This window comes from Thalia democratica, chromosome 9 (genome assembly GCF_965202585.1).
Source record: "Thalia democratica chromosome 9, ktThaDemo2.hap1.1, whole genome shotgun sequence".
NCBI classification, from domain to species: domain Eukaryota; kingdom Metazoa; phylum Chordata; class Thaliacea; order Salpida; family Salpidae; genus Thalia; species Thalia democratica.
Genome location: NC_139173.1, coordinates 7,378,125 through 7,399,920, shown reverse-complemented (window position 1 = coordinate 7,399,920; position 21,796 = coordinate 7,378,125). Strand labels below are relative to the sequence as shown.

At 29.1% G+C, this 21,796-nt stretch overlaps 1 protein-coding gene across 3 annotated transcripts in view; it reads left to right on the top strand.

Annotated features, from left to right (window-relative positions):
- LOC145843766 (uncharacterized) overlaps positions 1–21,181 on the top strand; it is a 30,154-nt gene extending 8,973 nt beyond the window's left edge. Inside the window, exons 16-53 of one of the 3 annotated variants that reach the window (XM_082950986.1) lie at positions 182–289; positions 514–646; positions 976–1,233; positions 1,570–1,748; positions 1,997–2,201; positions 2,892–2,980; positions 3,148–3,314; positions 3,401–3,463; positions 3,950–4,048; positions 4,224–4,361; positions 4,869–4,955; positions 5,255–5,349; positions 5,501–5,627; positions 6,081–6,226; positions 6,401–6,521; positions 7,053–7,167; positions 7,387–7,495; positions 7,562–7,823; positions 8,010–8,159; positions 8,483–8,605; positions 9,231–9,349; positions 9,482–9,586; positions 10,086–10,213; positions 10,744–10,889; positions 12,494–12,699; positions 13,010–13,150; positions 13,454–13,639; positions 13,942–14,110; positions 14,364–14,643; positions 15,265–15,407; positions 15,767–15,860; positions 16,190–16,344; positions 16,603–16,806; positions 17,136–17,274; positions 17,550–17,974; positions 18,096–19,804; positions 20,020–20,123; positions 20,420–21,181. In XM_082950986.1, the coding sequence (XP_082807112.1) occupies positions 182–289; positions 514–646; positions 976–1,233; positions 1,570–1,748; positions 1,997–2,201; positions 2,892–2,980; positions 3,148–3,314; positions 3,401–3,463; positions 3,950–4,048; positions 4,224–4,361; positions 4,869–4,955; positions 5,255–5,349; positions 5,501–5,627; positions 6,081–6,226; positions 6,401–6,521; positions 7,053–7,167; positions 7,387–7,495; positions 7,562–7,823; positions 8,010–8,159; positions 8,483–8,605; positions 9,231–9,349; positions 9,482–9,586; positions 10,086–10,213; positions 10,744–10,889; positions 12,494–12,699; positions 13,010–13,150; positions 13,454–13,639; positions 13,942–14,110; positions 14,364–14,643; positions 15,265–15,407; positions 15,767–15,860; positions 16,190–16,344; positions 16,603–16,806; positions 17,136–17,274; positions 17,550–17,974; positions 18,096–19,804; positions 20,020–20,123; positions 20,420–20,564 (7,372 nt within the window). In that variant the 3' untranslated portion in view covers positions 20,565–21,181. Of the gene's footprint in view, positions 1–181; positions 290–513; positions 647–975; positions 1,234–1,569; positions 1,749–1,996; positions 2,202–2,891; positions 2,981–3,147; positions 3,315–3,400; positions 3,464–3,949; positions 4,049–4,223; positions 4,362–4,868; positions 4,956–5,254; positions 5,350–5,500; positions 5,628–6,080; positions 6,227–6,400; positions 6,522–7,052; positions 7,168–7,386; positions 7,496–7,561; positions 7,830–8,009; positions 8,160–8,482; positions 8,606–9,230; positions 9,350–9,481; positions 9,587–10,085; positions 10,214–10,743; positions 10,890–12,493; positions 12,700–13,009; positions 13,151–13,453; positions 13,640–13,941; positions 14,111–14,363; positions 14,644–15,264; positions 15,408–15,766; positions 15,861–16,189; positions 16,345–16,602; positions 16,807–17,135; positions 17,275–17,549; positions 17,975–18,095; positions 19,805–20,019; positions 20,124–20,360 lie in introns of all 3 variants that reach the window. The other 2 variants (XM_082950985.1, XM_082950989.1) reach the window with 2 other exon arrangements.
- Positions 21,182–21,796: the final 615 nt, after the last annotated feature.

The following is a 21,796-nucleotide window of genomic DNA, read 5'->3' as shown; positions in this document are numbered from 1 at the left end:
TTTGTTTCTTTTATTTTTAAAACAAACGATTTTTAAAACTTTTTGGTTGTGATGTTTTTTTTTTCGAAATATGTTTACATCTAGTTTTACTTTTAATATTGATATTATGTTTTATTAGAAGATATAAGTATTTTACATTTATAAGCTTAACAATAATATTTTGTAAGCATGTTTAATACAGGTTTGAACTTGAATTGGTCACTGGAAATGAACTGAGCGTTCAAAACTGGAAATTTAACGACGGAGTCACTTACTTGAACAAAACAAAAGTCACACATGTTTTCAAAGAGTAAGTTATATTTGAACCGATTGCAAATACTTAAAAAAATTAGAAATGCTTTGGTTATTTGCATCTAAAAATGTTTTAATTAAAAAAAAGAGAGCTTATTCGTCACAAAACTGAGGCAATAAATAGTTTAAGTTAATTTTGTAAGTTTCAAACACTTGATTAAAGTTACTTACTTTTTTGTCTTAAAAACTGACAAGATAAACATTGTTGTACAAAATGCGAAGGTTGAGACTTTATGAAATCAAAGTTGAAGTTTCAAACCCCGTGAGCAAAGGAACTGCCGTGTTAGATGTATATGTAGTTGACGAAATTTGCAAGATACCAAACGTTGAAGTGTCGTTTGACTCACATCTGACTGTTAGAATATTTGTTTTAGCACACTTTTCATGGTTGTTTGTTTATAAATTTTAAATGTTCGTAAGTTTTTTGTCTGTTGTAATAACTCCAAAGTTTTAATTCCGCTAGATTGGAATCAAGTTTCATAGAATACGTTAAAGTTTATTCAGATTCATTTATATTCTTTTTAAATTACTAAGAACTAAAGAAGAAGAAGAAGAAGAACAAAAAAAAACTAGAGGTAGAATATTAAAAGAGACATAAACTTGAAAAAATGTTGAAAACTGCATTTAAATAAATGGGATTAACTATTAAAATTATAAAAAAAATCATAAAAAATTTAAAAAAAGGTCCTGAGAGCGCAAGAGACTCGAATCGAGGCCAAGCTGAAGAACTACGAATGCAACGAAGCCGCAGACGTCCGTTACTCCTGGAAGATCGTCAGAATGCCCCACTTAGCGTACAAAGAAAAGTTCCCGTGCCTCAACGCTGATTTCAGCCACCCCTCTGCTGTGATCAACGACGATGTGGGTGTTTACCAGGACGGCAGAGTGGTCGTCATACCTCCCCTGTTCCTCACACCAGGAAACTACTGTCTCGACGTCGAGGTGTGTTTTATATAACGGGTATTAATAAAAAAATGAAAACAGTTATATTAGAAAATTTCTCAAAAGCTAATGTCTGTCAGTTTTTTGAATAAGAATACTAAGATAACTTTCGTGTTCAGAATTTAATATAAGTTACTACCAGTCAACTTTATAATTTTTGAGTTGTTGCATATATATGCTGTAAAATAGTAGTTATTGGTTGGTGTTAAATAAGTTTGCTTCTATTTTTCAACAATTTCAATGCTTAAAGTTTTTTGCTCCTCGTCTAAGTTTAACCAAACTGGTCAGTTTTTATTTAACCTTATAATTTTCTTAATGTTAAGTTACCCCATTCAGGTGAAGTTGGAAAATTCTCCAATAGCAACTTCTCTGCGTCACAAGCGAGAACTGAAAGTACTCAAGTCACTTTTCTTCCCTCAATTCGCTCCTCGGTCTACTTCAGTCGTTTCTCGCTTTGATGACGTCATAATAGACGCTTCGAGCAGCTACGACCCGGATGGCTTAGTAAAACCTAGGTTTAACATTTTTTTAAGCACTTTAGTTTCTTGTTTATAATTAATTCCTTTTATCTTTACAAACTGGATTTTTTTGTTTGTTTTAGAACTTTATGTATAAAAAAAAGAGTACAGACTTTTGGTTTTGAGCATCTCATAAAAATTATATTTGTAAAACTTTCTGTTAAAATGAAAATAATCACTTTATAGTGTGGTTTAGAAAATTTAATTCACATGAATTTATCTATAGTTATAGTTTATTTTTGAAGGTTTTTATGGGAATGTTACGCGATTGGGGCCCCGCTGACTTCATGCTTCAACGACGAGTTTTACGAGGACGACTACCATGACTTTATAGATATATTGTATGCTTCAATTCACCGCAAGTTTCCCGCCAATGTCGTGGCCGACTCGCCAGTCTTGAGGTTTCCCGCCGAGCTGCTGACCAACGCGGTCGGAAGTTTTCTTTTTAAGGTTCGTTGCTTGTGTGAGAAATAATTATTGTGTTTGAGTTTTAATTTTTATTATAAAAATTAAATTGTTTTCTTTACTCATTCAAATCAGCATTTCTAATTTTATGTTTTGCAAGTTTTCAAGGTTTGTTGCTTGTGTGAGAGCGCATCATTATGTTTAAGTTTCATTGTTATTTAATTTTTGTTTTAATAGTTATTAAAAATATTAAATTTTTCTCTTTTTTCGAATCACAGTTTAAGTTACGTTTAGGAAAAAAAATACTACCTAAGTAATGTTATAAGTTTGTTCACCAGTAATTTTTAGTGAAAGTATTGTAACCAAATATTGTTAAGATTTAGATACTAGTATTTCTAATTATATTTGAGTTGCAAATTTTGCAACTGTTAGCTTTTTTTGGTCGGTGTAAAATTATCTCAAAACTTATTTTTTACAGGTACATACATTAAATTCGCTAACTTAAGCCCATAACCTTTTACTATACTCATGCAACTTTGATACTTCCTATACTTTCTGTAAAAAATACCTTTGATAGTCAATAGTATACTTTTCGATAAAAGTATGATATTAAAACAAACATACAGTACTTTTTATCCTTTTTAGTTTATGTAAATTTGATTTTATTTCACAATTTGTTTATTGTTTTTTGTTTGTTTAGTTTTATTTATTTTATTTAGAAAAAAAAAAATTTAGGTTAAGTTGTTCAACGAAAATGACGAAGAAAAGTCAGTTGGAAGCGAATTTGAAGTGACAGTAGACAAACACGTTCACCATGCTTTAAAGTTAATATACAAGATTTTATTAATTAATTTCAAAAAATTACATTTTGCTTGTTTGCGATTTTAAAACATACTACGTATTGAGTAATTGTTAAATTGATTGTCTAAAAACAAGTTGTTTTTGTTTTAAGCTTTGAATAATACTTCAAAATGCGTATAAACATTCAAAGTGTCCACATTGAATGTCCACTATGTTCAAACTCGATGAGTTCTGATCGCCACCTCGTCCTGTCTTCCAACCTGTTTTCTCCTGTAGAAACGCCTGAAGTTGTGGCGATCAACTGGAAAGTAAGCAAAGTGGAAGAAAGAATGAACCAGGAAGACATATTAGAGCCAAGTATTTTGTTTTCAATTCAGTATATATTCAAACATTTATACTGCTTTTAACTTTACATTTTTATAATGTTGTAACTTGTTTTTCAGAGGAATATGATTGTTCACCGAAATCAGTGGAAAATATTGAAAAGCTTGCCACCAAAGTTGCTGGTTGGTCTTAAAATTTTTGACACTTTCTAAATTTTAGAATTTTATTATCTTGTTAAAAAGTAATGTTTCAAATAAGCGTGATATAAAAACACACAACTTATAAAAAAATTTAATGTATTAGTATTATGTAAGTTGTTTTTATTTATTTGAATTTTGCGTCTAAAAACGTAGTTTGAATTCAAAGAAAAATTACAATGTTAAATACAAAACATCATAGAAGTTATTAGTTATGTTCAAATAGCACAGTTCTTAAAATTTTAAAATTTATTTGTATTCTTTATCAATTTAAGTTTTACTAAAAATATATCTACAAAGTAGATTTGTAAAAGTATTGTAAAAGACTAAGTATCAATTATTTTTTTCTTGATTCTTTAATTATCTTACAACTATACATCTTAAAATAATTGAATGTAGTTTAATTTGCGCTGTTTAAACCTATTTTGTTTCGTAAAACAAGTATAAAAACATAGAAGTATGATTTTTTAGTTTCTGACTTAGAAGAAAAGTTGTACTACTTGCAAGCATACAAGTATTTGAACAACTACACTGAAGCACTAAATCAGTCGATGAACAACTACACAACAGGTTTGTAAAATCAATCGTTAGTTTGTGTTTACAAAAATAAAAAATAAATTTTGAACTCATTGAACACAACTTTATCAGGGCACTTTATTTAGTTAGCATAAATAAAACTAATTGTGCTGCGTTTTTGATATAACATTTATACAGCACTTACAAATCAAAATATTTTTTTAATCAGTTCTACTGAATGAAAATGCAACTGAAACTTCAACAAGTTACGAAAACTTTTTGAACTCTGTTGGAGATTCTGGCAATTATCAAAGCGGAATAAGAAAAATTGAAATTCTAAACAACTGGGATGAACTACCTGATGCTAGTTAGTTTAATTTACTAATTGCTTATAATTAATAGAAGCTTTATTAAAGTTTAACTTTAGGTAAGGTTACTAGGTAAGATGTTTGTAATTAATAAATTTGGCTTAATTAAAGTGGTACTAAAAATTTTAAAACTATAGTACATAAAGATGTTCAGCAATTTATTAATTTAGGTAATTTTAGTACATAACAGTATTTAAACTTAATACTTCAGTATTGAAATGAATAGAAAACTTAGTTCGCACTCATTTATAAATAGTTTAATCTAATTTTTTGTGTAAGTATTGTGAAACAACATTACTTATTTAAAGAAATTTTCAAGATATGAAAACTGGCTAAAATTTGCTTTTCTGTTCGTTTTATTATGCTTTTTAGTTAAAATTTTTTTAAGACATTAGCAATATTTTCATACCGAGAACCCTTTTTTGGCATCTCGTGTTCAAATGTTAACAATCTTATAATAGTTTTTATTTTCAATTATGTTTAAACCGTTTCATATTTATATTTAGATGAAAGTGCTATATGGAACAATATTCTTGAAAACGGCGACGAATCAACACGCTTCAGTTTCGACCAAGCATTCAGGACCGGACCTGGTTTGTATATTTCTACAATGATTTAACTTGTGCTATGTTAGATTGATGTTGAAATATTGTTAAAAGTTTATATTGAAAAATATTCAAAAGTTTATGAGTGTATTTTAGTGCATTAAGCTCAAAACATTAGTGAGGTTAATTTTGTTTTTAAGCAGTATTAAACTGTGCAAATACATATTTTGTTATGCTTTTTTATTTAAAAATTTAAAGTTAAATTTTATACCTGCCAGTTGTGAGAAATTATAAAACAAATATTTAAAAAGAAATGATGAATTTGATTATTTACAATTTAAAAACAGTTGTTGAAGAGTTTCCCGAATATTTAGAAGAAGGAGATTTTCTATTCAATGATGATGTTTATGAATCGGACCTTTTCACTCAAGTTGAAACACAAGTATTTATGTATTCTATTGATTTCAGTTGTAGATAATAACTTAAAGTCATACTCAAAAATAAAATAAGTTTTTTTATTTTTCCAACTTTAAATTTTTTGTCATTTTTTAGATTATGATTAATGTAAATTTGATACATATCGTATTATTCAGACGGACTACGTCACACTTCCAAATGACGAGCTAATCATCATAAGGAATGAAGATCTCGTTGTTTTTGATTCTCAAAACTTCGAGGAAGGACGATCGTACTCCATCCAGTCAGAATACATATTAAAAAGTTCTTTTTATGTTTTTATTTGCAAAAAGTTGAAAAAAGTTATTGTTTTATAAATTAGTATAAAACTTTTTAAAAGCTTTACGCTACGCGTAGTACAAACATACATTTTTAGATATGCTTTGTGTAAGCTAAATAAATACTTTTGGTCAGAGGAACAACTTCAAAATTAAAATTTTATGATTAAATCAGCTTTTTACTAATACTGTTTAAGCTAACAATAAGTTAAAGACTGAAGTTTTAAAAACAAACTTAAGTTGTTTTTTAATGTATAATAGTTATTTGTTTATACCGACGCTAAATTCGTTATTTAGCTACTTGCTTAACACTGTGTATATATTTAAAAATTAAACTATATATAGTTAGATAAATTTATATGTTCGAAAAGTTAAGACAGTTTGTAAACATAAGAGTATATATTTACATGGCATACCAACAATAAAACTTCATAAAAAGATCAACCGCCAGTGAAAGCGAGCCGATTGGTTCATTTCGGTCACGGTCCAGTGGACGGGAGGTGCGCGGTGTTGAGTTTGTACGACGAACAGAACATGTACAGAGTGTTTTGCAGAGACTGGAAAGTTGCAGGTTCCAAGAAGGAGGTACAAATAAGTGCATGAAATTATCATTTCAAACCTTTTTGCTTTATTGGTTGATATTTGTCATAGCAAATCTGCAAACTTCTCAAAAAAAAAAAAAAAAGTTTTTATTACCTCAAGTATTTTTTAAATTCGAATAATTTGATTTACTAAAAATTATAAATTAATTTCTCTTAGGATGATGTCTTATTTTACGAAATAAGTTACCACTACGGTAATGAGACTGAAAAGCATCCAATATATTACGGCACCATGAACGAATACGACTTTATTCTTCCGACAAACTTTTTCAATAAAAGTAAGTTTTTAAAGTCATGATAACAATAAGAAAATAGCGTTGTTAAATTGAACCTTGCTACAAGTTTTTTTTAAATGATTATACTTTGATCTTAAAAGTAGGGGACAAGTTTAAAAGTTATACATCAAAAAAACTGTTTACACTTAGTTTACTTTAAATTTTTTATCATTTTTTTTGATAAATTCAAACATTTTAAAAGTATCTGATATAATTTTCATTGGATATCTTTTGAAGTGCTGTCTATATTCGAGAATTTATCAAAAGTCTAAATTGAGGCTGTATTATATATACATTGGAATGTAAGCAAAAGTTTGAAGTATCTAAGGGACTTGTAATTTTGTATAATTACTTACAGTTGGTAACTTTTTAAATTTTTTAGAACATGTAGCTGGATAAATAGTTTAGTCTAGAATTATTGTTTTAAAGTAAGACTTGTTTTTAGCTTATATTATAATTTTTTTTTTGTTTTTAAACAAACTTCTGAAGTTTAGTGATTGTAAGAAACTAAAATACAGTAACCTTTAAACTCAGATTTGTTCGTTGAAATAGAAATACATAACTTTGATGAAATAAGGACTAGTGTCTGCTCTTATTATGTTAATATGACCAAACATGTACATGTTCAAAACAAGGAAATAAGCTATTTGTAAGTTATCAAGTTGTTTTTATTGTTTAATTAAATTAGTGCTCTTATAAAGTAAAAATAAAGTTTAAATTTAAAAGAATTTCAATTACTTTGTATACTAAAGCTACCATTGTAAGTTTTAAATAAGGTTTTTTTTTGTTCAACTTTTTTATACAAAGCTGTTTTTTTCTGCTGTGCTGTTTAGTTTTTGAAATAAAAATCATTCCACACTCTTATTAGTTACAACGAAACTTCAACTTACTCGGGAGATCTGATGCATTCAGTATCTGAACACGATTACAATTCAGTCATTCATTTCACCCACGTGACTTTAGACTACTTCAATCAGGTACTAACATTGAGTAATGAAAAAATACCTTAAGCGTCTTAAAGTATACATTTTCACCAACTTCAGATTTCAAGCTCAAATTTCGACGGTTATGAAAGAAGCAAAATTGAAAGAATATACTCAAACCTGCTTGTTGGGTTGGCAAGCATCACAGAAAAATCACTGAGAACAAATTGGGAGAAAATAAATTGCTGCCACGAGCTGATGAAAATGATCAGTTTGTATGACATGACGTACCCGAGTTATGAGTTGTTAAACTGTGCTACCGGCTCTCTGTCTCAAATTGCGAAAAAAGAAAACAAACCAGATGGGTTTTCAAAATCGTTAGGTATAGGTAATAGAAACTACGTTCTTTTAAATTTATCTATAGTATGACAAGTTTTAGTTTTTAAAGAAAAAAATTTTTAAACAAAGTTTAACTATGAAAAGATTACTTAGTATTTACTTAATAGATAACAAAAATTAAGTAAAGAGGTTATAAATGTTTTAAAAAGTTACTAAATTAAACACACAGCAACCGAGTTGAAAATCAAAGAAAAAATTGATGATACTTTTGCTACTGCATTTGAGATTTACTCGACGATATCAGATGTTAGAAACAAAACTTTTAGTATCAAACAAAAACTGTCTAACTTGTTGCTACTTTTCAGAAGAGGCATTGCAGGTAAAATTGTTTGCTACTAAGATTTATTTTATATTCATTAAGTTTGTCAGTGATGAATGTTTCAAGTTTAAACAGTTTGTTTAGTTTTACTCATTTAAAAAAACTATCAATGTCCTGGGCTAGACGTTAAAAGGTATCAAAATGTATGCGACTAGATAACCGTAAAGTTCTTCGTTCACCAGGTCCTAGGACCAAATATTTTGAGCGCTCTTTTTTGTCATTTAACAAACTATTCATAATGTTCAAATTAAGAAAAATAGTTTAATTTGTACTTATATAAAGTTTGTTGTATCGTATTTATAATACATTGTCACTTTTAACAGCTTCAAAACATTCGACTTTAGAATTCGAATCTGTTTATTTAAAAAATGGAAATCATGTTGTGTTTTCTCAATCACAGTCTAAAATTCTGGTTATAGACAAAATGACGTACGAAAATAAAACAGGTTTGTTATTTTATCACTGCATTAATAGAGTTCTTTATTTTTCTTAGATATTAGTTTTTAAAGTTGTAATCATTAAGTGAAGTGTTAATCTTTAGTAATAGAGTGAGTTTTACTGACTTTGTATATGTCTTGTTTAAGTAGTTACAATATAAGTTTATGTTAAAAATATCTAAAGTTTTTGGGGATTGTTATATTTTATATTTTAAACTTAAGATATTCTACTTGCATTAAAATGTCAGAATATTTTTAAAATTAAAATTTCTGTTTAAGATGTAAAGACGTGAAATCATGAACTTTTATTACTTAAAATATAACAGCATTTCAACATAAAGTATAAATAGGAAAAACATTTTAACTGTTTATTTTTTAAAAATAGTTGTTTTTTAATTAAATAAAATGTTCAAGTATTTTAAGTTAAGTTGTGTATCAACTGTTTTATAAATGTAACTAATAAATTAAGACTAAAAACACTTTTTATGAATACAAAATTAAACTAGTTAGTAAAATTAAGCTCTTCTTTATGCGTTTAGTCAAACTATTTTGATTTGAAGTCTTTTTTTGAACTTGAACTACTAATACACAAATTTGTAACTTGAAGTAAACAAAACATTAAATAATTTTACAGTTGAAGTTGGAATAAAGTTTCCTGAGAAACAAAACTTTCCTTATAAAAGCCTTCAACAAACTTTAGCTCTCCAAAAATTTGATTTTTCAGTCAATAATGATCTGTTTTCAGACGTAAAGGTACAAACTTTTATTTTTCCTCATTATAGAAAAATTATTGTCAAAATTATAAACTTATGTTTTATAAAAGACTGAATATACCTAATTTTTTTTTGATATCGCTATAAGTTTCAACCGTTTTATAATTTTTAGCTAAGCAAAGATGTGCTGTCTGTTTGGTTATCATTTGACAAGCAAGATTTAAAAATACAAAATTATGAGAAAAATATGAAAATTCTGTTACCCCCAAGACAACAGGTATCTATAATACTGTGTGAATATTAATTATCATCATGTAAAAGTTTTTCTTTTGAGTTTGTTTAACTAACATCTTTAGATAGAATCATATTCCATACTCTTTTGAACATAAATTCTTATGTGTAATACTATACGGTATTTTTTCTTAGATTTAAATAATGAAACTAACTATATAAACTCTACTTGTAAATAAATTTTTAGACAACTTTAATGTGTTTATCAGTAAAAATTTTATCTATATAAATACGCATTGCAAGTAATTAAGTTGTGTAAACTATTGAATTTTAGAAAAGGTATTCTAGTTAAAGCTAAATAAGTCAAGATTTAAAAATTCTACTGGTTAAAAGTTTTTCATTTATTTCTAATACAAAAAAGTTTGTAAAAGTAAACTTAATCATGCAATAAGTTTATTAAAAAGTAAAATGTTTGTCATGTCCGTGTTACATGAAAAATAGTAGTTAAACGTCAAGAAATAATAAAATGTATTGATATTTTTTAGAGCACATCATACGCAACAAATACATTTTTTTATGGCACAGAGGTTGTATTTCATAAAATAAACAATAGTGGACTTTCAAATAGAAATAGTATTCTCATTTCTGTTGAAGCAGAGGAAAATTCTCACAGGTATTTTTTTTATAAAACTTACATTTTTTTTTAAAGTAATCTATATGCTTTTTATATTTCTGCTTAAAATAAGACTCATACTTATGTTTACAACTATTATAAAATAGCTTTAATTTTTCACTTATAATATCGTTGTTTATTAATTTTTTAAATGAGATAGTTATAGAGTAACTTTTAGTTTAATGAAAAGTAATGGGTGGTAATAAATGCATTTAGATAATACAGGTTTAATTACTAACACTATGCTAAAATATAAAATAAAATTACCGTTAGTTTAATTGGTTAGTATACTAAAAGTATATTTGATCTAATGTATGTTAGCTTTAATTTCTAAAAAGCAAAAAAAAACTAACCAAGCCACGTTTTTTGTTTGCTAAAATTTTTCATACAGACATATTGAATAAAAAAAAAACATTAATAAAACTGTTTTGTTACAGACTTTATGACACGTTTTTTGTTTGCTGCAATTTTTTATACAGTTATATTTCATTTAAACAATTGATTTTATTATTAAAACTGTTTTGTTACAGACTTTATGACACAATAGTCGGACTCACACAAAGAAAACTGAGCATGGATGACGTAATGAGTTTTTCACCTGAAAACAAAAATTCTCACAAGAATTTCTTGTCTTATGGTGTTATATCAAAAAGGTATTCAAGGTCTAAAAGAAAAGGTTGATACTTTCTATGAATTAAATTTCAATAATGATTTTGATGAATTTAACTTTAGATTTCTGATCTTAAACTTTTATCTTTCTTACAATAGTTACTTTTTTTTGTCTAATGTGTAATAATTTCATTAGAAAATTACTATACTAATATATAGTTTTTATCTTCTAAATCACAATTAATAATTGGAACAAAATTTAGGTTATTTTATTTTTTTTGCTGACATATATTTTTTTGAGTTAAAATTCTCATTAATAGTTTTTGAATTATATTTAAGTTGTTAAATTAGTAATTTTGTTGTTTATCACTAATAACAAACATAAGAAGTCCAAAATATTTCAATTTCGAAGCTTAAAATATATACTATTTTTGAACAATAATTTCAATAAGTTCAGTTACTTTGAATATATTTTAAATCTGAAAATCGGTGTTCGAGTTTTAGTTGCTACTGTAAAATTAAAAGAAAGTTTAGATTAAGTAATAAATTATTTAAAGGATTTCGGTCTTATACAAAGTTAAAAGTAAATTAATTAGTAATTTATAAAATATCGTTTTTAAATTATTAGTGTGAATTAATATTTGAAAAATAATTTCGGTGAATCAAAGGATCTCGGAGTTTTTTGTTTATTTATGATAAATATCATTTAATTTAAGATAAAAAGATAACAAATTAAAGATAACTTAGATTCCTTTTTTATCTTTTTCTTCAAATTAAAGTAGCATTTATTTTTTTTTATTTGTATTAGTGATTTTATATTTAATTATAATAGCTTTGTTTACACTTTTTCAAAAGAGTAACATAGAGGCAATAATTTTTTCTAACTTTTCCTACTACAAAATATAAATAAAATGATACCTACAGATTTAGTCCAAAAGCAACAAATAAGGACAGTCACAGAGTAAAGAGTTTCCTTACCAGTTTAAATACTAGCACAGCAAAGCGATATATCGTATTTTTCCCACAAAAAATTCTTAAATTTGTTATTCTTAAATGCTTCTGTTATCAATAGAAATGAACAAACCGTCTCTCTGATGTGCTCCGAGAAGAGTCCACCTCTTACAGATGCAATTTTCACTTATGGCGTTTTAGCATTTTAGTCTTTTAAGTCACTTTTTGTTGTTGTTCAGCATGTGATTAAAACCAACACAGATCTCTAGGTTAATATTATTTTGATTAGAGTTTTTAAAGGAATGAAAAAAAAAAAAACAAGATGAAGCACTAACCAAAACCTCAACAAGAGCTCAGGACTGGTTAAAATGTCATATTTGTAGATTATGACTAAGAAGATGTAGCCTCTTGTTTTGCCAGTTTCGAATCTAAATAATTTTGTGATCTATGCTAAAAGAGGAGGTCTCTTCTGTAATTTATCCGAGTCTTGATGCTTGTCAAACATCTCCTGTGAGAAGATTGGCTAAAAGCCTCTGAAAATGCTGCCTGCTTCAGTCGATAACTTCAGAGAAAGAGCTACAACCATAGTCTTAAAAGATGGACATCATTTAGAAAATTAATAGTGTATAACCCTTCTTAATTATCAAGTTATCAGTTCATTAATTTTTGTTTATAACAAAGTTTTTTGAGCTAGCACAACTTAAACCTAACATGCATCAGATTCGAACCGTGTGGTCAAGCTTTTGCTTCAATCGCGTTCTTTTCAACCGAGTTCGGAGTACTATGTCGTTGTGTGGAAGATGCACAAAGAAGGCGAAGGTGGTGTTGTGTCAACCAAGAAGATTGAACTTATGGTGAATGTTTGGGTGTCGGATTGCTACTATTGGGTTGAAGATAGTAGAATATGGAGCACGAACGGAGTAAAAGTATGTGAATGCATAAATGTTAATTTCTATGCTTTTATAGTTTAGTTAAGATGGAATAATTTAATGTTGTAACTTGTTTTATATCAAACAATTTAAAGTTCTCGACTTAAATGTTTTTAAGGAGATTTTTATCTATATCTCATACATACATATGAGTGAAACATTGTTTTGTTAGTAATAAACTGTTAAAGTAAATACAAATAGAATAATTTAATAGAAATAAAATGGCCGTTTTGAATAAAGTTGATATAAAGTAAAACTTTTGTTTCAGAAATCTATATTGTATCAATTGTTGTCTATTATTTTTCAGGTGTCAGTTGATTCAACAGTAGAGCAGACAGTTTGTTTGACCAATCATCTGTCTACTTTTACGAGTTCCTTCAAGAAGCTGTCCTTTTCAACTTCAAGACAAAAACTCTACTACTATGAAACAAACTACAAGTTTTTAACTGTAAGTTTTGTGGTCACAATAGTTCGAAAGCTTCAAATATTGTTACGACTTTTTTGTGGTTTGTATATGAACAATAACAGTTCTTTTTTTACATAAAACAGAAAAAAACTTTTTAAATCTAAGTCTCGTCTTGGACAAGACATTAAACTGTAATTGTGGTGTATGACTAGATAACCAAACGTTTTGAGCGTTTTTTTGTTGTTTAATAAACAATTAATTTATTATGGTTTGTCACAACAACAACATTGAAATTTTTAACTGCTAGACCAAAGAGTTTAAGAATTTACATAAAAAATTTAACAGATTGTTGCCTTAATCACTTTTATCAACGTTTCACTGCTAATGATGTCTCAGCATCTCTCGAAAAACATCAACCAATCGGCTTCGAGTAAAAACGGCAACTTCTTTTCTGATTGGCTCGGTTCGAGCAAGGTGCTGGAAGCAGTCGTGCCTGCAATTTTACCCGACAACAAGTTTTACCACACACAGGTGAGCAAATATGATTTACAATTTCAGCAAACTTGATTCAAACGTAAAATTTTTTTTTGTTACGTAAAGTTGTTAAAACTCTTTTCTCTAGTACAAAATTACAGCTAAAACTTTAGTACGAAAAGTGTATTCAGTTACAAATATTTTGTTAGTTTATAATAAGATTTGTAGCAAAATTGATTGTTTGTACATAAGTTTTACAAGTGGTAAAACTCGTTCGAGTAATACGTTTTAAACAGCTAGTTTTGAATATTACACAACAAAATTATTTGCTTGTTTGACTTTTTAATAAAATTGTTCAGACTTATGAGATAGTGATTCAAACTAGTTGTTGGCCGGGAAGCAACTGTGATGCTGATACAAATGTCTACCTGAAGATGCACACTGAATCACAGGGTTCTTACAAGAAGCGAAAATTGACTTCATCTTCTAACTCGGATGTTAAACCTCGTTCTACAAACTTCACAACAGGTTAGTAAGTTATTTTATTTTGATCATTAACAAGTTTTCAAAAACATTTTTTTTTAAGTCCTAATACTGTAGGGATAAGTTAGTGTTATAAAGAAAAAAATAATTAAAATGTACAACTTATAATGATTTTAGGTAATCAAAGTATAATTAAAAAAAAAAAAAAAATAATAAATAAATTTCAAATATCGAAAATGATTTTAGTTCCTGTATATATTTTCACTCGTTTTATCACATCTAAACTTTCATTGTTTAGGTTCTTCAGAAGCGTTTGTAGCAACATTCAGCCAGTCCCTCGGAAACCTCAGCCACGTCACATTGAAATATGGTGACAAGCATCAAAAGAATGACGTCAAAGATTGGGCTGTTGATTACGTAACAGTTCGAGACATCAATACTCAAAAGATGTTTTATTTTCCTGCGTTTAAAACAGTCCGCGCGGGTGACAAAATAAAGCTGAAAAATTTAGATGGAAACATCAAGTTCTCGACTTCTTTTCTTTACAGATTGAGAAACTACCTCGTAGAATTTCACAAGTTTGATACTACTTTTTTTTTATAATATATATAATAAATCTAAAGTAAGTTTAAAAAATTTCTGAGGAATGTTTGTTTACAGCACGGTTTTTTATATTTTGCACCCAAATTGCACCTTGGGCCTCAGGGGGCCATGAGGTCATAGTTTAAAACTAAACTTTCTGGATTTGATGATGAATAGCAAAAAAAAAAGTCTTAGGCGTTTTTAATGGCAGTTTTGAAATTTATACCAGATGTTAAAGAAAACTTTTAGAAAATTTAGAAGACAATAAGCTGTAAAAGGGGAAACCACAAAGCCATGATTTGAAACTCTCACTAGATATTCTGGAATTGATGATGAAGAGCAAAAAAAAAGGAAAAAGAAGATCTTAGCCGTTTCATTAGTAGTTTTTTAAGAACTCTTTTAAGTTTGGGCAGTAGCTTTTTTAGTTATTTTATAGGAGACCGTTTGAAAAAAAGTTTGGGAATTCCTGGTTTACAGTAATTATACTTTATATAATAAACTAATATTTGTAAAGTTTTATGATTTGCTAAATTTTTATTTCAAAACTTGTTGTGTTGTTTAAAGTTTTTAAGTTATTCTAACACTCAAAAACTATGTAAATAACAATGAAACAACAGTTTGATGTCGGTATTCACTTGTCCTCAGTGGGGTAGTTTGAAGAGATCTCAAAGAGTGATCAACTTCATTGCGCTCTTATCATCCCTCCTTGCGCTCAGCTGTTCAAAGAAAATTTTCAACTTTCAGTTCTTTCATTTTGAAGGTTTGTTTTAAATTATGACGTGTTTAAACAAAAATTTTTCAGAATAATAGTTAATTCTAGTCAACAAATTGTTTAAGTAAATTTATTATTTGAATATAGAGTAGACGGAACAGTTCTTATAACCTTAAAATTCAAGTTTGGGAAACTTTTGATAATGATGCATATTTTTACTAAAGTTTTAAAAAACTTACTGTTTTAAAATAGATTTAATAAAACAGTTTTTATGAAAATTAAAGAAACTTAAACAGTAATGCGACTAAACAAAATTAGTTTCAGTTTAAGTATTAGTATAATATATCTGAAAAAGTTTTTCAATATATTTCAATTTTTTTTAAAACAGCTAATATTTTATTTCAAAGGTTACTACTTGACAAAAATAGAGGAATTAGTGTGGTGTATTTGTATATCGTTTGCATCTTGGTTGATTGTACAACCAGGCAATCTTGTTTATAGGTAATTTTTTATTGTTAAAATTTTATACTTTTATTAAGCTATTAAGAAAACTATATCTCTTGTGATGCTACTGCTAAGTTTAACTAGTAAATCTAAAAGACTTAATTAAAATGTATCATACTAAAATTTCAATTGAAAAACAAAAGCTTTTATTTAGATCTAATAAAAAAAAATAATAAAGACTAAAAGAAACTCGATAACCGAAAGGTTCTTTGTGCACCAAGTCCTAGGACCAAATATTTTGAGCCGTTTAACAAACTCTAATAATATATAATTATTATAAATTTAAGTCAAGACTTTTAGGAAATAAAAAATAATTTTCTTCAAAGATTAACTAAACTAGACGACCGAATTTCCGTTGTAGTTGAGGACAACACAAGCACAAAAAATACTGATTCCCAGACTTTCGATGATAGCGAGTACTTTTTTGATAATCAGGACAAATATTTCAAGCACGAATTACCAATGAAAAATTTTTCTCGAAGTACGTGTAAATATGTACACTTCTCAGGTTTTAGATATAGCTCCTAAGTATACTTAATTTAGATTTTATTTATAGCTTATGTTATTATGTTGTTTTATAAAATAAACAACTAACAAGTCTATTATTTTTTCTTTTGTTTTAGAGTAAAAAATTAAAATGCATGCACTAATATTGAATTTTATGAATAATTTTATAAAAACACTATTATTTGTTTGATTGTTAACTTTTTACTTAGAAATGATTTTCTTTACGAAACAGGCGGACTGAGAAAAACGGAAACGCTCGCCAACTTCGACTTGCAAAAAAGTTTCGGCTTTCTCGCCAACTCGCCCATCGATGACGTCATAGCGGAAGTGGACAACGTCATGCGCTACTCGTCAGCAGATGATCACAGCGAGCACGACAAATATTTGTCGTCGTATTATGACGCGTACAGTGACGAAAACTACAGAAGCTACCCAGGTGTGATTGATTCTAATTTATTAAATATTTTGTTCAGTTTTTATAATGTAAATTTAATATTTTTTCAGATATGAGTAAAATAAGTTTTACAGCGTATTAAACAATGACTTTATAAATATATATTGTAATAATATATGAGTTCTTTTATTTAACAACTATTTTCCATTTTATCTTAATACGGATTCTTAATAATGACATCTTAAATTTTACTTTTATGACTTTCATGTCACTGAGATGTGTCACTGAATTAAAAAAAAAAAGTACTTTCATTGTCGTATAACCAAGCTTAATTTTTAAACACTTCTTTTATAATATATAATTTTCATCAGAAAACGGTGACACGGCTGTCTCGGTCATGTCTTCTGACTGTGACGTGACAATTCCGTCTCTGATGATGTCATCTGAAACGTCACGCATAAAAGACCACTCGTACTTTCCAAGTGACGTTATTGCTTCCGAAACTGGCAGGTTAGTTGTTTACTGAAATAAATAGTTTGAGTTTATGAAAACAGATATTTTCACATAATGTTGCTTATTTTTTAATAAAACAAAACGTTTTGAAATCCCTACACCATTTTATAAGATAGAAATTTTAAATCTTAAAAAATAGAAAAAAAAATGTTTGTTTAGTTAATAAACCATAAAAAGTTAAATAATATACAAGTTTTCAATTGTAGATTGCTTTGGAAAGTATCATAGTTATAATACCAAATTAAAACAAAAAATTGAAAAAATTCAAACAGCGATCTGGTTTGGTTAAACTCATTGTCTCAAGTTGAACATAACAACTTAGGAGAAATGCACAACATTCCGATTATTACGTCATACCTGCCGCCACATGCAAGCAACAGCCAACCGAGAAGGTTTCTCCCGCGCTTTTTCAATCCCGTCGCAACAGCCTACCACATCGTTATAATTATGACGTCATACGCGCATGTGACGTATGCGTGCTTCTTCCGCCCTTGTTACGTCACGGATGACGTCATGAATTCGTGGTGGCAGAGTTTCGTCGTCGCCTCGCTGATGACGTTCGCGGTCGTCGACGTCGTGGTTGTAGTGACGGTGGCGCTGTTCAGCGCTATGACGTCATCAGAAGAGTTAGGAGAATTGATGCCGAGTGTGGAAGTCGTCGACACCGGAGACTACTTTTACAAAAACAATTCTTCTGGTAAGTGTTTAACTTATTTAATAAATACTTTATCAACCATTAAAGAATACGAAAAACAACTTTCCAAATAATTTTTGGTCGCTAATTAAAAGTAAAAATATTTGATGTACTATTCATGCAGATTATGGAATCAAAGAAGACTGTGTGGAAAATTTTGCGAGCAGCAAAAGCTCAAGATTCACCACTCTCATGCAGCAAGACAAACCGCAAAGAAGATTTGAAAAGAAACGAAGCAGCAACCGCATATGCCAAGTTTCAAAGTGGAAAAGATCTAAAGCCATAAAATCGTTCAACAAAGTGTTAGAAATCTTGTCAATGTGGCTCCTTGTGCTGATCTGCCTCACGAGTGAAAAGCACTCCGGGGGCGGCGACACTACGAGGGCGAGATCCAAACTCGAGTTCGAGTCGTTTCTGCGCAACACCACAACTTTAAAGTTTGACGAGTACAAAGTGTTGAACGATCGAAACGAAGCTGGCAGCAGTTTGCTAGTGGCGCCAGTTCACCAGCACCTGCTTTCGAAAACGCTACAGCGAGACAACTGTCAAAAGTTGGTGCAAGTCGGGCTGAAGAAGGCGAGTGACTGCAAACCGGTTGGTGACATCAAAAACGTGGACGGTGTGAATTACGAAGTGGACCAGCGACGTACTTATAAACCGTGGATGAACAATGAGTTTATAAAAAGTAATTTGAATTCGGACTTGATAATGAGCGATTTGATCACCTTCGATCCTAAAACTGAGTTCTTGATAAAAACGAATCATAAAAGTTACTTCAAAAGCAACATACTTATGAAAAAGAGCGCAGTTAGCGAAGTTATATCTGTTTCGCACTCACAAAAAGATTTCCTTCTTTCCGAGCTGGTATTCGTAATTTGGTTCTGCTGTTACAGTTTGTACGCTCTAATGAGCAAAACAAACGAAAGTTTGGCAAAATCGAAAAGCAAACATTTCAAATACGAAAGCTGCGTAGAAGCGTCGGTGTGGGTTTTCGGTGCGGCACATTTGTGCGCAGTAGTTGCGAGCAATTGCTTGAAGAAGCGAATCGCGGTCAAGCTCGAACTGACTTCGTACAACTTGCGATCAGACGATGTGTTCGAGATTTTTGATGATTTGGTTTGCAGCGATCAGGTCGAACGTTGCTTCCTTGCAGCTTGGTTTGGCGCGCTTCTCTTGAAAACTTTGATGTGCATCCTGCAAGCGCTTGACGAAAAATACTTAAAAATAACAAAACTCTTCAGAAAAACAAGAGTTATTTTCAGCTCAGTTTTCATAATGTTGATTTTAGTCGTGTTAGCTTACCTGATGAGCAGACTTTTTCACACTTCACCGATGAACGACTTATTCGCGCTCTCTTGGCCGGCAATGCTGTCCAGAAGCGCACAAAAATCCCCCAAACCCAAACTTTCCTTCCTAGCCAACGTCGCGCTCTTCCTCTACTACTCCGCGCTCTTCTTCGTCGGCAAGATCGTCCTGAAGGTGGTTTGGAGCTCGAAGAGAAGGAAGACGAGGAGAAAGGTGACGGAGATGATGGCGGAATGCTTCAGGATGTCGCTGCGCTTGAGGAAGAAGAAAAAGGTGAGGAGGGAGAAGAAGCTGAAAGTAACAGAAACGTGCCGGGTCCTCCTCCGAGTTCTCGCGGGGGGAGCGGGGCGTCTCGGCAGCTCCTGCTTGTTCGCCAGGCTGCTGCCGGGGAGGACGGATCGCATGCGGCGCGCGGAGGGGCGCGGATCGAAGAGGAAGCTGAAGGCGATCGAGGAGATGGGGGGAGTTGTTGAGGAGAAAGTCAAGTTGGAGGATCACGTGTACACCACGGAAGCCGTTCTCGCCGAGGTTGGTTTTATTTTATTAGAAGTTGAATTTTTTGTTTTTAAACAATTTGCACGTAGAAAGTTTCCTTCTTTTATCAATATTTTATGACATTATTGTCCTACTTGAGTATAAAATATACCCACAAACAAAAATTCATTGTCATATAACTTCTTAGTTTATTTTGTAACTGAACTCGTAAGCTTTATTATATATATAAGCATTTTTTTAACACATAGGTCGAGTCGCAAGTTGACGAGCTATTTTTAAGAGTAACTTCGTGGATGAACGATTATTGTTATGAAAAAATTTCAAATGAAGTTATATCTTACGCCATTAGCAAGTTTGTTTATGAAAAATAATTATATTTTAGTTGATAACCAGCTTAAAGATGTTTGTGTATTTTGAACCAAAAGAGAAATCAAAAAAAAAAGACTATTTAATTATAAATTTTAGTTTAAAATATTCAAGGTTTTTCAGATAAAATTGTTAAAAGTTTTTATTTATATATTTATTTTAGTTTTATATATAAAAAATATACATATGCACTTTTGTGACATAATTTAATGTTTTTATCAAGAATGAAAAGAAAAATTAAAAGGACGATCACAAAAGTTTTATCAAAACATTAATTTTTAGTGATCTGGCTTCAGAAACAGATGTAAAAAAACTAAAATCATTAAAAAGCAGTGTAAAGGAAGCTAAGAAAAATCAAAACCCAAGCAAAAAAGAAGTATTAAGAAGAACAAACAAAAGTTTTAAACAAAATGACCGGTTTTATTGAACATAAGAATATGTTAACAAACACTTTTTTCAATGTGACTTAAAGTTTAAAAATGTTAAATAAATGTTTTTCTTAAATGTTGAAACAAAATTTACAACTTACTTAATTTAAATACAAGTGTTTATACTTCTTTAGATAACTATAATCACATTCACAACCATGAGGGTACTATAAAAGTGTTTTAAAAGATATGTTTTTGTATTTAAAAATGTTGTAATAATTAAAAAAATTATTTCAGTGGTTATCTACAATAACTAAAAAAAAGTTGTTTGAACTAAATTACAAGCATATTTTATAACTTAGTTCAAAAACAAAGAAATCACTTTTAATTTGATTGAGTATGAGTTTTATTTTAAAGCATTTGCTATTAGTTGTAATTATAAAAAATGCAAATTGTAAGATTAAGTTTATTACTTTAGTAAAACATCTTTGACTTGATTAGTATAAAAACTTTGTTTCTTAACTTTCTACATTTTAGTTTTTTTATTTTTAAACGATTTTTAAACATTTGAAATATATTTTTGTTTTAAGCTTTAAACTTTTCTCTTTTAATTGAAACATTTAAAGAATTTTTAGTTAACATTACGCCGTTGTTTTAAAACAGTATATATATAGTATTGATTAAAGATTTTTTTTAATATATTTTATGGTGTATGACTTAACAACCATCTAGAATTAAACAAGTGTAAGAAAAAAAAGTTAAGCGATGACTAAAAATAAACTAGTTACTACTTATTAACACTGTTTTTATTTTTGCTACAAGTTGGTTATGTACTTGTTTCGAGTTTCACTTTTCGTTCAAGACTTAACCCACACAGTATAAATACAAGGCTGTTAGCAAAAAAAGATCAAAAGTGTCTGTAAAAATGTTCGAAGTATGTTGATGAGGTTATGAAATTTAAACTCTAACGCTTTTTAGTTGCAACAAAAATAGTTAATGATTTATTATTTTTGAGAAAAAACAATTACTCAGTTTCACCGCAGAGCGGATTTTTAAATTGTAAATCTGTAGTAAAATAATAATGGTAAAAATGACAAATAACTTAAAGTTGGTTTGAAATAAGGTTTTTGTTAATTAAAAAAGCTTAACTTAAACCAATTTTTAGTTATTTGTAATTTTTGCCATTATCATTTTACTACAGATTTACAATTTGAAAATCCGCTCTGCGGTGAAACTGAGTAATTGTTTTTTTCTAAAAAATAATAAGTTATTAATTATCAATCTCCTATTA